A 16849-nucleotide genomic window follows, 5' to 3' on the forward strand; every position below is an offset into this window, starting at 1 on the left:
GGCTTAGCAATTTTAAAAAGCTCAGACTTAGCACGTGCCCTCACTAAAGGAACAGTGCAATGAAGTTCCAAGCCAACTGATGCCAGAGATGATGAGCAAAGCAAAGGAACCATTCACAGCATCTGCAAGTCCCCAGTCCCCAGCACAGCCCTACTTCTGCACCTGAAACAGGCACAGCTGGCTCCTGGGGCTCACTCACCTCTTCAGGCCCCCCCGGTTCTTGGGCAGGTCCTGGATCAGTTTTTTGTGGTACTCCAGCAGCAGCTCATGGAGCCGATCCTCCTTCCTGTCACTCTCACCCACCGTCCTGGCCGTCAGCTCCAGCAGCTCCGTGCTGGTCTGGAAGAGCCTGCAGGCGTAGCAGGTGGACTTGGCAGTTTCCATCTTGTCTCCTGTCAGCACCCACACCTTCATGCCAGCCGCGTGCAGGGCTTCGATGGTCTCTGCCAGCTGCTCCTGCAGCCTGCCAGAGAAGCAAAGCATCACCTCACCTTGTCACACAGCCCTGGGCCTGGCTCTGCACCCAGAAACACCAGCTCAAGGGACATCAGTTGGCTTTTCCCATGCTGGGGAGACCACTGACACAGGAATATGGATTACAAGTCAGCAATACCAACTTTCCATTTGCAGACAAAAAGAGAAATCGCTGCTTTATACTCTTGACTCTTAGGCCTCACAGTAAGAGTTTAATTTACACTTGCAGTTACTATAACTGAATGTGGAATTGAATTTGTTTTGATGTGCAAATTAATGCTGTGTGCTTAATTCACTCTCCAGAAGTGCAAGTATTTCTGTAGTTTCATTAATAAATCCCAGTTCCTACTACACCAGCCAATTTAAGCAACCAGGGCACTGTGAAACGGGTTGTGCCATGCTGTAATTAATTGCCCTGGACACTGCCAGCATCTGCCTGGTTCAGCTCCACCACGGCCAGTCCAGGCCCCAAGGTCACATCACAGAGGAAGCACAGGCACCAGAGTGCCAGGGCTGCAGTCACCTCCTTACCTGTCCTCTACAGCTGTAGCCCCAATCAGGTGCATGTCTGCCTCTGTGTCATCAAAGACCTTGGCCATCTTCTCCTCCCTGTCCTGCAGAGCCATCTTGGCTTCATTGAGCTGTCTGTCAATTCTGTCATACTCCTTTTCAGTCAGCTCCTTGAAGGCCACGCAGAGCGTTCTGTAGCCATCCTGGCAGAAAAACAAAGTGGAGAGTGGACAAAAACAGAGGGGACAAATGCTCTGAATCCAGATTTTTTACAGCTCCTCACTTTAGGGCTGGTGCTTTTGTCTACCATCAGTGCTACTGGCAGTGCTCTCCCTGAGGGCAAGGATAATTAGTTGGCTTGTGTCAAAAGAGCAATTTTCTGTGTTTATACAGACTAACTGTGGTTCTGCTTATTATGTGCAGAAAGAAACCAAGAGAAGGAGCAGGGCTGGGAGCGTGCAGCCAGCAGGGAGAGCAGGACTGGGTGCCACCACGACTGGGACCAGGCTGCTGATGTTACTTCTATTTTTAGCTTGCCTGAGAGATGCTTGGGCAACTGTGATGGAGACCATATAAGTATATCAAATAAAGGTGGAAGCCAAGCAAACAGAAAAGGAAAGAAGCCCAGCATCAAAACAATGTGAAGTGACACTCACATTTTCAACACTTCACTCCAAAGCAAGGTCACATCCCTATGTTTGGAATAAGGCTCTCCTGACCTCAGGAGCCATCAAATTCCACCCGTGTGCTCACCATGGCATTGCGGTCCACGTGGACTTTTGTTTGCTGGATTTCTTCTTGCTGCACCCTCGGAAAAATAGAGGAGTCTGCTCCTTTACAGAAGAGAAGCAACTTTCCTAAAAACAAGTTATAAATAGTTTATAGCACTCACAAGCTGCAGAAGGAGTTAACAATGCCAACAGCAAGCAAGTGATGCAGAGGGAGGAAATCTGGGAGGACTAAAGAGGGAACTGCCAGAAACCCGACTGCCGACCAAAAATGGCCTTTGCCCAGCCTGTGAAACTCCTCTGGCTGAGACTCTGCACGTCCCCACCTGCCTCTGAGCAAGTTTTCTGCAACAGGCTGGACACTGCATCTGCAAGCCTTGGCAAGCTTTCCAGGGAGGGTAAGAGCAGCGTCCCAAACCTTGCAGGACTGACACCTGAGAAGGATGGTGACCTCTGAATTGTTGTCTGTTATTCCCATGAAACCCCATCCCACCCAGGGGACATTATCACATGTCTTCCCTGTGCTTGTTCCAGCCTGGAGCTCTCCATGGGTCACTGCTCTCATCCTCTGATCTGCTGGCCTCAAACAGCTGCCATGAAGGAAAATTAACTGTACAGCAACTAGTCCCAGTACAGAATTTAGTTAGACCAGCCTAGAAAAGCTAAGAGCTCAGCCTGTGTGGGTGACAGGAAGGAGGAGGCTGTGTTTCACAGCTGTGCACAGCTGGTGAGAGCCCAGAGAAGAGCTGTGCCTGTACCTGTGCTGGTTCTCACGATGACACTCATGCGGCGCCGGACGGGGTCGAAGTTCAACACGTGGAGAAGTTGGTACCTTTAGAGAAAGGGAAAAAAGCTTTGACTCAGTAAAAGAAAAATAGAAAAATAACTACTTGAGACGGAAAATCACTAACAATGAGCTGCATAAATCAATACACCCTACAAAGTGGCATCAGCCACCTGGGAATGAATTTTACAGCTACTGCACAAGAAAAAGGAGGAAAATCCCAAATTGCAGCAGTCCTGTGGTGCTCTGAGCACGGGAGTGAGGGTGTGGGTACCCACCAGTGCACCAAGCCCCCAGGCTGGGCAGGGGCTCAGCAGGGAATGGGGCACCACGTGCCACAAGCAGTTACACTGAGTCTCCCATTTAAATAAGAAGTTTCTTCATGAGGGAAGAAGTGAAACTTGCTTGTGAAGGCAAGTTTTAGAGAGTGCTGGGATTGGGTCAGCGACTCACAGATGTCTACCAAGCTGTGAGCACAGAGTAAAATCTAACTATTTTCAGCTTGGGAGAGGAAGAAAAGGTTACAGGGAAGGGAGCCACGTCACGAGTTTAGGCTCAGTGTCCTGCTGTGAGCCCCAGCCACGGCCCATAAGGTCAGCAGCCACCTCATGAATCCCAGGAGCCACCAGCACGAGCTGGGGCAGATGCAGGATACATACAAAGGACTGCAGGCTCTTGAGGGACCTGAATTTAGACATCAGAAAACACCCGTGGATTTCTGCAAGTGACTCTTTGCCTATGCCTTGATGTGCTGTGCTCTGTAAATGGGACAGCAGTCTGGGGCAGCTCAGCACAGCCTGGCTGCCCTCAAGGAACAGCTTTGGTCAACCTGGCAAGGTCCAGCTCAGCTGGGTGGGTGGGAGGGGTGCAGAAGGGCAGCCCTGTTCCCCAGCAGCACTTACATCTCAGTTTCATTCTTTTGGTTTCGTATTTTCATGAAATTGTTTTCAAGTCCTAGAAAAGTGAAACCATACCTGTCAATAAACAAAAGGACAGAAGAGCATTGAAAACACCCATTGGCACATGTCATACATCACAATGTTCTCGTTTCAGCCCCTGCACTGCAGAGGAGAGCTTGCTGAGCCCGAGCTAAGCAGCATGGCTGGATGTTTGTTTGCTCCATGCAGAGCCTGCTGTGATGTCCTGGCCCTGCTCCCATCCCCTGGAGAGCCTGGGCACTGGAGCACACAGACACAGAGAGCCTCTGGACACGGCCCACTGGCTCTCTGGCAGCTTTACAAGCCATGAGCAAGTGCACACAGCTGCAGCAGCCTCCACCTAACCCCAGGGGCTGGCAGGAGCACAGAATCACCAAATGGTTTGGGCTGGAGACACCACCCAGTGCCAAACCCCTGCCATGGGCAGGGACACCTTGCACTAGACCAGGCTGCACCAAGCCCCACCCAGCCTGCCCTCGAGCATCGCTGGCAAGACTCAAATGTGGGACTGACAGAAGTAACCACCCTATTATTTTGCCACTGCATGGCAGGGAAAAAATGTCACTGCAACATGCACATGGTAACTGGTCTCTGTTTTAGGGGATTAAAGCACAAGGCCAGGTGGGCTCCAGCAAAGAAGCCCCTGCCACAGCTGGGCACTGCAGCACCCTGGGGCTGCTCTCAGTGAATGCAAACCATGGCATCCCAGGGAAGATCCTTTACAGAGCATCCCTTCAGCAGAGAGCTCACTTAAACCCACAGGCTCACAGCACTGCAGCTCAGCTTCAGCAACGGTGTCACAACATGCCTCCCAGAGAGACCATGGAAAGGGATCTGTCACCTTCAGACCACCCTCACCTCCCTCCTTCCCAGCAGAGAGGGAATTAAAGAGCCAGCATCTTCACATTCTTACTTTTCCGCGCCTTTCACCAGAGCGATTTCATCTGGGGAGGAGGAGATGTAGGTGTATTTGCGTTCTGGGTGTGCCACCAGCCCATCCACCTGGTCTGCCTCCTTGATCTGAACCGTGTGGCACAGGCACAGGGCTCTCAGGAACAGCTCCTCACGGCTCTGGGCAGGAGGGAGGGAGGGAGAGCTCGTTACCAGCTGCACGCCCAGCCAGGAGCTGCCACAAAGCCCCTCCAGCCAGCAGCAGGCATCTCTCACCTTCTCAGCTTTGCCATAGTACTTGAGGGGCCCATCAGGCTGGGAGAAGCCATCCACCTCTGCCATGCAGTCCCTGTACTTGTGCCCGTCGATGCAGCACTCGATGAACTCCATGCTGTTCTCGGTCAGCGTGCCCGTCTTGTCTGTGAACACGTACTCCACCTGCAACACCACAGCTGCCACAGGGCTGGAAAGGAGCCCAGCAACGCAGCCTGGGGCACCTCTGTGCATCTGGGCCACTCTGGGGGTGCCTGGCTATCCTAACCCGACTGCAAACAGACACAGGTGCCCCACTGCATCGCTCTGCAGCTCTGCTACTTTGCTGCTTTGTTTTTCAGCCTGTTGCATAGGTGGCAGGAGGCAGCTTCTGAAGACTTAAAATCTGTGTCCAGATCCTTTACCTTCCCCTCATTCACCTTCCTGGGCCCTTTGCTATAGCCCTAGTGCTAACAGAACTGCTGCTGCAGGTCTGCTGCCTCCTTTGGGGATTTTCATCTTGGAGCTGTATTTCAATTAGCTACTTGCTACTCCAAGTGTATTTTTATTCTTGTTTTTAAAGCAAAATGAAAAGCAGGAGGCACTACACCTGCCCTGCATGCACCTCTCCTGCTGAAGATCAGAAAGGGAAGCCTGAGCTGTCTGGGTGCCCCAGCAGCACGTCCTCTGCACGCCCAGGGGATGACTGGGCAGACATTTGCACTAATCCTCAAAGAGACAGAGGATTTTTAATTTTTAATTGAAGCAGTGAAAGCAAAGCACCCTGACACGCAGAGCGCTGCGCCTGATCTTCCCCAAAATGGAAACAATTGGCGTGACCCAATTCCTGCTCTTTCATGCACTATTTATAACCTTATCTGGCTGGCAGAGCGAGTGGAATCACATCAAATGGAAAGTGCCACCACGGCTCTGGGTGAAGCTCTGGCCCCAGGGGACTGCCAGGGATTGCCACAGCAAGGGCTCCTGGCAGGGAGGGCACCCCCAGCCACGTTCTCATCTGACAGAGGCAAACACAGCTCTGACCTGCCCCAGCTCCTCATTCAGGTCCGAGGTGTTCACCAGTGCTCCCTCCTGGATTTCTTCATCGTACATCTCCTTGTCCCAGGAGATGAAGAAGGAGCCCAGGAACTTCTGCATCTCCACGGTAACGTACATGGAGACAGGGATGATGAAATTGAAGAGGACCATGAACGACAGGAAGTCCGTGAACATCCGCAGGACCTGCAGAGCAAAGAGGAGAAGATGCAGCCTGTGGCTGTCAGGGCACAGGGGCAGTTTGCAGCAACACCTCAGGGATTCTAGGCAGCTTCTCAGAAAAGGCTAAATAGGCAAAAACAACATGGAGAGGAATACAGCTGAGATACAGGGCTAAATCCCATTTTCCTTTGGCACAGAACATCCCACTGTCTTGTGCAGATCTACCAGGAACAGGAGTACATCTCACTGCTCCACAGTGACCAAAACAGTGTTTCATAAGCATATTCCTCTCAACAATACACTGCTACAGGCTCATCCTGAGCCCAAGTAACCAGCAAAAAGGAGCAGGTGGCTTGAGACCAGTCAAGCTGTGGCAAGGGTACAAGTGTGCAGTGACATGCCTGTACACAACCCATCGAGTCAATGACCCACCCAGAGAAGATCTCTGCACACTTACACTCCCTCTCTCAGGCTTGACTGCCCACGTCTGGGCAAGTCTAACAAACTGCTTGACGTGGCCTCAATTTAGGTTCACCTCTTCAAAGCTGAAAGATATCTCGAGGTCAGACCAGGACCCAGGTTACCTCAGCTGCATTTCTATATCATCCAGTATTTCTCTATGCTTTGTCCCTGTTCCACACAAACATCACTGTGCACGAGCACCAGAGAGGCACAAAAGAAGCACAAACAGCAGGAGAGACCAAAGGAAACAACAGCAGTTTGTGTGAGCAAACAGGACTCCCAGGGCTGGCAGCAGGCACTACCAGATTAAACTAAACAGCCAGAATAAGTAAGGCTGGAGGAGGTGCTGAAATACAAATCCACTCACCTTGAACGTGTCTCTCTCTTTTTTAGTCTTCTCGTTGTACCAAGGCTCATCATTAAATGGATTACTCTGCCAGACATATTTCAGAGTCGTGCACACAGTGGCCTTGCCCAATAAGATGCATAAATACACTATCAAGAAAGCGTTGATGGATCTGAAAAACAGGTTTTTTTTTTTAAATTCCTGCAGCTATTTTTATAGAGAAAAACATGTAAATAGGCAAGAACAAGACTTCCTTACTTTTAGGAAGGGAATTACAGAGCAAGTGCTTTTGACACCGCTGATATTCAGGGTCAGGTTCATATCTTTAAACATTTCTTAATTTTGTTTTTAAATAAAAAAGCTACTAAATGATGCTGCTCTTGCAAGATATGCTTTATCAACTACCCAGAGTTTTCTATGCAATCAGAGAGCATCAGAAACAAAAGGCAGCAGATTAGGGGATTACTTCTGTACAAGCCACCCATTAAAAACAAACCCACACCCAACAGGTTTCACCAATTTTTTCCTGATCATAAATACTCACTTCTCTACTGCAGAGCGTTTCTGAGATTTCCCCTGGTAGTTGAGAGCCATTTTTGTTTCCATGCCAGTATAGACTGCAACTCCTGCAGGAACCAAAGCAGGGCTCATCAGGGAGGGCAGCCTGGAGGGAGCCAGCTGGCACTGGGCCAGCAGGGGCACCGGTGCTTACAGCAGAGCCCAGTCCCAGCTGAAGGAGGAGGCATCACCCAGGGGCTGCCCAGCTCCAGAATCCTCTGAGGCTGCCAGGTAAGGCCACTGCTGCAGCCCAGAGCATGAGCAGGAGCCCGGGGATCACAGACAGGAGCAGCATCAGTCCCCATCACAGCCCCCACCCTGCACCACCAGTGTCTGAGACTGCTCCCAGACAGGATCTGGGCACAGCTCCTTGCTCGTCGTGTCCCAGGCAGAAGGAAAAGCTTGTTCTGGTGAATTAACACACCTGGGCAGCCCTGCAGATGCAACCAGTGCCTCCTGATTTCACCTGGCCACTTTGCAACCAGCCTGCATGAAAACTGCAGCTGTACAGCCCAGGTAGACAGGCTGCAGAGAAATATGTTCCCTCCCCAGATTCAGCAGTAAACATCTACATTTGTCAACATTTAAATAAACAAACAAACAAAATTCACCATAAATCTTCTTGGTATTTTTGAGGGTAGCACCTTTCAACAACAGGTTTTCAGGACCCAAAGACCTAAACATAAAAGAAATTATAACACTCCATTACCCAACGAACATTCAAACTACTTTACAAATTAGAACAGAAAGACAAACAAAGTTTTCTTATGCCTGATTACATGATTTGTATGTCAAATTGGGGCCTTGCCTGAGTTTGTCTTTCTCTTTATATAATTACATTTCTATTTCATTTTACAAATGCTATCCCTGATGCAAGATTCCACTCTTATGGGGGATTTTCAGTAAGGCTTTTGAGGAATAACTGCAAAATGTTCAGATGCAGTATGTTCCAGTTCTTGTATGAAAATGCAATGTTAAAATCATCAGAAGCCTGTCCATTCCAGCCCAGCCAGTCAATGCTGGCAGCCCCATCTGTGTTTTTATTTCTCTTTGAAACCCCAGTTTCTGTGTGGCTCCCAGTATGAGCAGCCCCAGCAGAGCACAAAACCCATCCAAGGTGCTCTGGGGAGAGCCAGTGTTCTGGGTGGCTCATGGACATCACCTGCTCATTTTTTCTGTGGAACACTGACTGATGTTTGAGTTTTTGCTCACCTTCCAATGACAATATCTTGCCATTGCCTGATAAATGTGTGCCCCATCAGCAGGGCAGGACATTACCAGGTGGTCCTGCACTGCTTCCCCAAAAGGGGCTCCAGCAAACCACAGGATGGCAGAAGGGAGGACTCCTTTTAGAACAAAATCTTTGGAATGGTGAAAGAGAAAAAATTCCCAAATGATGGCAGGACAAGCTCAGATCTTTGAAATTCTCTGTAGATGCCCAACCCCTCTGAAGAGGGCCAACAGGCAGCTGCAGGACCAACCTGGCTACAGGCTCTTGGTTACTTCCATAGATGATAATCCTTCCAACAAATCTGTGATAAAAATAGGAGAAACTTGTATTACAAACACATTATAGACACTACAAACATAACAAAGAGAAGTCTTTGACAGGAAATGGAAGCAGATCCAGAAACTAGAGAATCTGAGAGTTTAATGTTTCAGAGGGGTGGCTGGGCTCAGGACAGGGAGAAGCCACACAGTCCCCATGCTCAGGAGTGCTGACACAGCCCAGCACACCCCCATTACAGACTGCAACACGCCCCAGAAAACCTCCCTAAGGGATCCAAAACCAGAGAACTTACTCCTGGAACCATTCAGCCCAACACATCTTACTGGGAAGGTGAGAGTGGCACAGGGACCATTCCTGGGGCTGAGCTGACAAAAACCAGCTCGTTGCACCACAAAAACTGCCACACAGGGGAGGCTTTTCTGCAAAGACACTGAGCTGGAAGCCTTGCCATGCTCACAGAGAGGAGGCCCAGCAGCTCATCAGTGCCTTGAGGCACCTTGTGGTCTCTGCCACAAAGATGATGAATTTGCTTTGCTGAACAGCAGATCCCCAGGTGACGGGGCTGAGGTGTCTGCAGGGGGGTGACACCAGGCAGCTGCAGGGCAGGACAGGCAGGGGAGGAGGCAGGAGGGGCAGACTCACTTGTAGAGGTCGGGCTGAGGCTGCTCACACTCGATTGTGGCCGTGAGGGTGTCGATGGCCTCGTCAGTGCAGAGCACGGTGGTGTCCCGCACGGCGTAGTGGGTCTGCCACAGGAGCACAGGCAGTCACCACGAGCCCCTGCAGCAACCCCACCCCAAGTTCTACACCCCATCACTTCAAACACCACCGTGCACCAGCCTGGCAGCAGCAGCAGCTCCCCAGAGCCCTCGCCACGCTCCCACAGAGCAGCTGGAGCATCTCCCAGAGCAGGAATGGAGTCACTAATGCCTCAGAGAAAGCACAGCACCAGCAGCTGCTGGGAGTCTCAGCAGGGCATCCCCAACAGCAGAGCATCCTTGGCTTTTCCCTGGGGCCCTGCCCTGGCTGGGGTGGAGGGGAGGCTGCAGGTGGCCCCGTGAGGAAGGAGCTGAGCACCTGCCCTGGCTCCTGATGGTAACCACAGACCAGCTCCAGCAGCAGGGACCAGAGCACTGGCAGACTCCAAGCTATTTTTAGCAGCTGCTGCTGCAAAGGTTCATCTCTCATAATTAACTGAAAAGCCCACAAAGGATCTGCTCGCTGCCTTTCAGGCTCTATTTATAGGAGCTACTCAGAGCTCCCAGTCACGGCGGGCTGCCTCAATCCATCCTCATAAACAAATTCATTAAAGCGCTTCCTCCGCTCCTGACGTGAGCATCCCTTCCCTGCACACCCCAGGAGTTACACACGCTGCAGCCATGGCAGAGACATCCCCTCCTCCTGCTCTGCTGACCTGCCTGCCTCCTCCAGCACACACAGCTTTTGGGAAGCACCTGGACTGCCCCTGCAGTGCCCAGCACCAAACCCAGCCCCTCTCGGGGGTTTTGCAATGCTCCCAGCAGCAGAGACACTGCAATCACTGAGTGATACTTCAAAGCCACCTCCCAATCCATTCCACGATCTTTACATCCTTTAGTGCATTTAGAAAACTCATGTTCTGCTAGCTAACTATGGCCAAAGATTTGTGCTTCAAAGACAGAGTCCTGACAAAATCTCTTTCACATTTCTATTCTAGTTTCACTCAGACACCTTTCCCATACCCCAACCTGACATGCCCCAAATACCAGGAAAATCCCCACCAGGAAGGCAGCACATATCCCTGCAGATGAGGTCTGCTGATTACCCAAACGTGTTCCCCTCACCCCTCTCTGGCAGCAAACCCTGGTTCCTAATGTTAGATCTATTTCCCCAAACAGAGCTGCCTTTTCTATTCCCTCTCCCCCTTCAAACTCATCTTCACCTCCTCATGAAACAGCTCCCAGTCACCTACAGGAATCCACAAACCAAGAAAAAACCACCACAGTGCTTGATCTAGAAAGTCAGCATCACATCTCCAGACTCACAAGTCAGTAAGAGCCAAGGCTCTGCAAAAGTAACGTGGACTCATGCATATAATACACCTGACACAAAAAAGCAATAGCCTTTTAACATGGTTAGCTATTTTTAAGCCTCACACCACTTCAAAGCCCCAACTCCTCCTCACTAGTGGAGCCAGCACTGTGCCACCAGCTCCCACCCAGGTCACCCAGCACCAGCTAACAGCCACCCATGGAGAAGAGCCACAAATCCCAGATAAACACAGCCGATCCACTGATCAGGTATTCCCACTGACTTCAGAGTGTGCTGGAATGAATCATGTCATGTTACCAGTCCTACTACTGCAGCTGCTAGTATCTGTATATTTATCATAGACTTATTATATTGTTATAATGTTGTTATATTATGTATTATACTTCTACAAATATTTATCAAACTCAAGTGAAACCAAACGTTCATGTCTTCTGACGATATAAGTTTTGTTATTGCTTCTTTCCCTAGTTTAGAGAAGGGAAGATAGAGAAAGAAAGAAAATAAACTGGAGATACTCATCCTGAGCAAGACTAGTATTAAGTTTCACTGCTTGCTTCAGGGAAAGGGAGGGCAAACCCCAGAAGCCACGCTTTTCTCACGCTGGTGAAAAACACCCCAGATGAATCCAGATGTGCTGCCTTGAAGAAGTCCCTACTCTCACTGGAAATGCCTGGGTAAGCACCAGGAGTGTTGGCAGGGCCTGGAAAGGAGCTGGAGAGCTGCAGGCACTGCTCCCCTGGTGCAGCAGAGCCCCCAGTGTGGCTGGAGCAGGGAGCACTGACACGCTGCTGCGGGGGCAGCTGGGCTCTGCTGGCAAAGGGCAACCCGGCCCAGGGCAAGGGGCAACCCGGCCCGGGGCAAAGGGGCAACCCGGCCCGGGGCAAAGGGGCCACCCGGCCCGGGGCAAAGGGGCCACCCGGCCCGGGGCAAGGGGCCACCCGGCCCGGGGCAAAGGGCCACCCGGCCCGGGGCAAGGGGCCACCCGGCCCGGGGCAAAGGGGCAACCCGGCCCGGGGCAAAGGGGCCACCTGGCCCGGGGCAAGGGGCCACCCGGCCCGGGGCAAGGGGCCACCCGGCCCGGGGCAAAGGGGCCACCCGGCCCGGGGCAAAGGGGCCACCCGGCCCGGGGCAAAGGGGCCACCCGGCCCGGGGCAGGGCAACCTGGCCCGGGGCAAAGGGGCCACCCGGCCCGGGGCAAAGGGGCCACCCGGCCCGGGGCAAAGGGGCCACCCGGCCCGGGGCAAAGGGCTAGCAGAAGCTGCCCTTGGAGACAAAGCAGAGCACAAACCATCCCCAGGGCTCAGTGCTGATGCACGGGAGGCAGACAAGAGCAGGAGCTGCTCGAGAGCCAGGCAGCCCCAGGGATGGGAGCCATGGCAGCGCCCTCCAGCTCAGCACAGCCTCCAGCAGCAAGCAGGGCAGTGCCCAGGTACCCCAGCACTGCTGCCCACCCAGCCCCTGACCTTGAAGTTGGACTCGCCGTCAAGGCTCGCTGTGGTGACGTAACAGGTCCCATCAGTGCTGCTGGAGGCCAGAAATATCAAGTCACAGGGAAAGGTCTCATCTGCTTTCACTTCTACTATGTCTCCAACCTAGGAGAAAGGAAACACTCCCATGAAAAGCCCTCTCCGTTGTTTTTAGGTGAGCATGATTCAGCTTCTCTCAAAGCCTAAGAGGCAAGCTGGGGTCCAGGAGGTGCACAGATCCCTGGCCATCACTCCAGAGCCTGGTGGGCAATCCAGCCCTGCACTGACTCAGAGCACCCACATGGCACAGCCAGTGTTTATTCCTTGCTAAATCCTGATGGAGCAAGAGTCTGTACTTGCCTGAAGTGCGGTGTGATAAATTAACATCAAAGCTCAGTGTACTTTCCTGGTGTCCTTGGGAGAGCAGGAAATAGAAGAGGACTGCCTGTCCTGGAGAAGTGCAAAATGCTGACAGATCTGTCACCTGTCAGCCCCGGTACAGCTTTTGTGAGACAGCTTTTCAAGAGAAATCAAAGGCAGCTTCAGTCCTTAACTGGGAACAGCTCCGGAGCATCTCAGCTGAAAGTGAGCAAGCTGGGGCAGCTCTGACCCAGGACACCCCTCCTCCCCTGCCCTTGTCCCCTCAGCACACAGCTCCGTGTCCCCATCAGCCTCAGTGAGAGCCACAGGAAGGTTCTCAGCTAACAGTTACCTTGATTTTTTCACTCTCTTTCCGCACTTGCTTGGCATTTTCCACCACAAAGACGTTGCTTTTGTTCACCTCGTTGTCAGCTCTGTGCCTCAGCCAGTCCTCGTACCCCTAAGGCACAAACACAGGCACACAAACTCTAGCAAAGTGAGTGAACTAATGAAAAAGGAGGAGTGAGGATCAGAGGGACACATGGAAACAATGAATAAGGCATTCAGAGCTCCTTCATGCCTGACAAAACATCAGCCAGAGTAGCTCAGATTGACTGAATCAATTCATTTAAAAAACCTTCATATGCATATTTGACAGATTCAGAACAGATTAAAATAACAAAAATAATCTACATGTGGGGCATGCAACAAGCAGCTAAACTACTGTACCACATTTCTATTATTCTGAGCTTTGGTAGGAACAGACTGAGAAGATGAATAATACACTCAGCAGCCTGCAACTCTTTCCTATGGTAACGCAGGATGAGACTCTTCCTCTTCAGTCTTCACTGGAGGAATGAGCATTGAGATTTGAAGCAGAGAGATTTTATTCTAGCTCCCTTTCCAGCCCCCGTAGATGAAACTGCTTTTTTTATTATTCTCTCAGGAAATTTTAAATGGCATGTGTGCCTGTGATGGGAGGCAAAAGGTCTTTTAGCACTGCAAGGAGATGAGGAGCACACGTTTCCAGGACTAGCTGAGTGGCTGAGCAGAACCTGTCCTTTCCACCTACCAACACAGGAGCAGAGCGTGGGCTGGATTTGGAACACATCTCTGCAAGGGCTCAGGGAGTGTTTCCAAGAAGAGGAAAAACATTCCTGTAACACCAGACCTACAGCAGAAAGCTTCACTGACCCTCACAGCCCACTCTCAACAGCACAGGGGTGCTTCACACTGCCAGGAGACACCAGCCCCACACCCAACGTGCAGCCTCCAAGAGGGGCCACCAAACCTACCAGCACATGCTGGGGGCTTCTGAGCACAGTTCAGTTCATGTTCTCTACCTGTCCCAAAGAGCATCTCCTCCTCCCAGTGACAGCTGTACCTGTTTGATAGCTGTGACAGTGATGACAAAGAAGAGCGGGAGGCCACTGGTCACCGGGCTGGTTGGGGTGTCCACTATCACCTGCAGGGAGAAAAAGGGATTGAGAGCCCTGGGCTTCAGGCAGCAGAAGAAACCAACCTTTGGTTATGGGGGAAAAGGTGCTTATCCCCCTGAGGGCAGCAGAGGAGAGAGGGAAGGAAGGGCTGGTTATGAAAGGGAGGGCAGTACCACTCATCCTGAACCACTGACACTGGGAGGCTAAAAATAACACCCATCAGCCCAAATTACCTATGAAATACACTGCAGAACAGAACATGAATATTTAAGTAAAAGAGAAATCCAGGCTTTGTCTTTAAGCTCTCAAACCTGGAGCTCAGAGCATGCTGCAGGCACCGTGGCTGCAGAGGGGCCCTGGGCAGAGCTGGGTCCTTGCTGAGCTCACTGCAGGGCTCCAGCCAGCACCAAGCACAGACCAAGCCCTTGGCCAGCACTGACTGCTCCAGGCTGGGGCAAGCTGCTGCTCCTGACTGGACCAGGACGTGGCCCAAAGGGTAAGAAGGGCAGGACAGGTTCCTAGGGGGCAGGGAGCCCTTCCCACCTTCCAGAGCAGTACACCACAACCTGGGCATGTCCCTGCTCTTCCTGCAGGGACTGGGAGCACCAGTGGCTCTGGTGAAAGGGACAGGGAAGCACAGCAGAAAGGCTTTGTGTCCCCACAAAGGGGCTTTTGTCCCTTGTTTGTGCTTCCCCAGCACGCTCACATAACAGCAGCATTTGGATATTTATTGTTTCAGGCTGCCTGTAAAAAGCTGTGCTAAGGACAGGACTCCTCTTATCAGCTACGTGGGCATTTTTGACTATGAAATGCTGTGCACTGCAATATTACCCTGCCCTGGTGAAGCCAGAGAGAAAAGCCAGAAGATTCTGCAGTGGAAGAGAGCCACCACAAGAAGCACCCAGATAAATGGCAGATGAGTTAAGCAGCAGGAGGGCAAACCAAGATAAACACCAAAAGTATTTCCAGGTCCACAAAGCCCTGGCTCACACAAAGGGGTGCAAAGTGTTCCCAAGCAGAAAGGCTGGTGGAAACCCCACTTTGGAGGAACAGCCCTGAGTGAGGGGAGTGCCAAGTGTCACACACACACTGCACCCACCAGGGCAGTACCGTGAAGCTTAGGCCAGTGAGCCAAAGTTATCTTGCAAAAACTGGACAGGTTTTGGGAATCCAAGAAGAACTTTGGCTTTCTGCTGAGAAGGGCAAAGTGGAGAACCTCCTGCTGCCCAGCAGGAGAGCTCCCTGCACTGGACAAGTTGTAGTTGTATGTATTTATATTAAAAAAGCACAATTTCTGTCCACACAGATATAGGATTACAGATATAGGAGCACAGTATCTGATGAGTGCCTGGAATAATTCATAGATGTATTGGAGTTTGGACTCCCTGCAGACACCCCATGGCTGGACACTATTCTTCCCCTCTGTGGCTGCTGAAAAGCTGAGGGGACACAAGCAACAAGCCAGGAGAAAGCAGACTCCCCTGAAACTATTTTTGGACTGGTTTAGGACTTCAACAGCTTAATCTGAACCCACTTAAAAGTGACAAAGTCCTCTTGTTACTTAATGGTTTCTTCTTAGGAGATTCCTTAGGACATTAAGGACCACACTCCAAAAGTTATCTCCACTTTCCCCCTCAATAAGACTCTCTACAGATTCCTACAATTGCTTATTGCCACCAGCCTGGTCTGCTACAAACACACCTGGGCTGTGCTCGTGCAGGCAGCCCCTTCTGCCAGCCCCTTCTGCCAGCCCCTTCTGCCAGGAGATTCCCTGCAGGCTCCCCTGAGAGCTGCAGCAGGTGAACCCAGGAGATCTGCACCTGTGTGTGTGCAGGGTGTTTTATGTTGAATGCACCCACTTTGTCCTGCAGAGAGCTGGATCTGCAGCCACAGAGAGGCAGAAGGTTTGATCAAACGTTTCACAACAGGCAGGGCAGCTGCCCCAGGCACTCCCTGGAGCACTGTGACACTGCACTCCCCATGCAGCACTCGGGGACAACCCAGTGACTTACAGACATTCACACAGAAGCATGAACATTCCAGGCACAGGTGGCATTTTTCAGGGTACAACCCTTGGTACTGCAAACGAACAGGGTGGCCCTTTCTGAGGCAGGAGATGTCTCAGCATGACAAGCACCTGGGGGCAGGGGGCTGCTCTGTACAGCAGCCAGGATCAGGGCTGTCAGCCTCAGGTGGGTTTGTTTGTTCTCTAACTGACCACGAGGGCTGCTTCCTGATTTTAGAGGTGCTCACAGAATAAAGACAAGGAGGAGCAACCAGGCTCTTCTCTCACCTGCACAGACCTGTGCCTAAAACAGGCAAGCAGCGAGACAAACCCAGTTTGTAGCTATAATCAGGAATATTCCATGTTCTCCACGGCCAGAGGGTCAATAGATGAAGTGTAATAGCACGTCACTAAGTGGCCAGCTACACAAAAAGGACATCCTGCCTCCAGGGTATCGCTTCAGTTCAAGGCAAATTACAAATTGGGTCTGACAAAATGGAGCAACGCCAGCGAAATGAAGAGATGGAGGCAAGCCAGCTACACCAGAGCAAATTGGCCTTTTGTGTCACACTGCCAGGAGCAGCCACACACAGCCATGGCTCGGGATCCCTGCTCCTGCAGCAGCCAGAGGGACTGGGAACCAGGGCCCCTTGCTGCCCAGGCAAAGCATTCCAGGCACTCATCGTTTAACAGGAGCCTGGAGAGAGTGACAGCCCAGGGATGTCCTGAGAGCCACATCCCAGTCCTGAGAGCCACCGGCCCCCAGGGATGTCCTGAGAGCCACTCCCAGTCTTTATTGAGAGCCACATCCCGTGCCCTGAGAAGCCACCGGCCCCCAGGGAGGACCTGATGAGCCACATCCCACCAGGGAGTCCTG

The 16849-nt window shown here is 51.8% G+C and overlaps 1 protein-coding gene across 9 annotated transcripts in view; it reads right to left on the reverse strand.

The window, feature by feature from the left end:
• The window catches only part of ATP11C (ATPase phospholipid transporting 11C), a 57012-nt gene that overhangs the window by 18709 nt on the left and 21454 nt on the right, over positions 1 to 16849 (reverse strand). For all 9 annotated transcript variants that reach the window (XR_001990558.3, XR_007777554.1, XM_030228710.2 and 6 more), the window contains exons 4-19: positions 13913 to 13993; positions 12881 to 12988; positions 12166 to 12294; positions 9314 to 9417; positions 8643 to 8693; positions 7773 to 7837; positions 7148 to 7229; positions 6625 to 6775; positions 5622 to 5819; positions 4602 to 4763; positions 4348 to 4505; positions 3399 to 3470; positions 2471 to 2544; positions 1738 to 1841; positions 1006 to 1187; positions 200 to 463 (exon numbers count right to left, since the gene is read on the reverse strand). Coding sequence is in view for 7 of the 9 variants with exons in the window: in XM_030228710.2 (XP_030084570.1) it covers positions 200 to 463; positions 1006 to 1187; positions 1738 to 1841; positions 2471 to 2544; positions 3399 to 3470; positions 4348 to 4505; positions 4602 to 4763; positions 5622 to 5819; positions 6625 to 6775; positions 7148 to 7229; positions 7773 to 7837; positions 8643 to 8693; positions 9314 to 9417; positions 12166 to 12294; positions 12881 to 12988; positions 13913 to 13993 (1985 nt within the window). In the remaining 2 variants the exon portion in view is untranslated. The remainder of the gene's footprint in view (positions 1 to 199; positions 464 to 1005; positions 1188 to 1737; positions 1842 to 2470; positions 2545 to 3398; positions 3471 to 4347; positions 4506 to 4601; positions 4764 to 5621; positions 5820 to 6624; positions 6776 to 7147; positions 7230 to 7772; positions 7838 to 8642; positions 8694 to 9313; positions 9418 to 12165; positions 12295 to 12880; positions 12989 to 13912; positions 13994 to 16849) is intronic.

Source organism: Serinus canaria, chromosome 4A, assembly GCF_022539315.1.
Source record: "Serinus canaria isolate serCan28SL12 chromosome 4A, serCan2020, whole genome shotgun sequence".
NCBI classification, from domain to species: Eukaryota; Metazoa; Chordata; class Aves; order Passeriformes; family Fringillidae; genus Serinus; species Serinus canaria.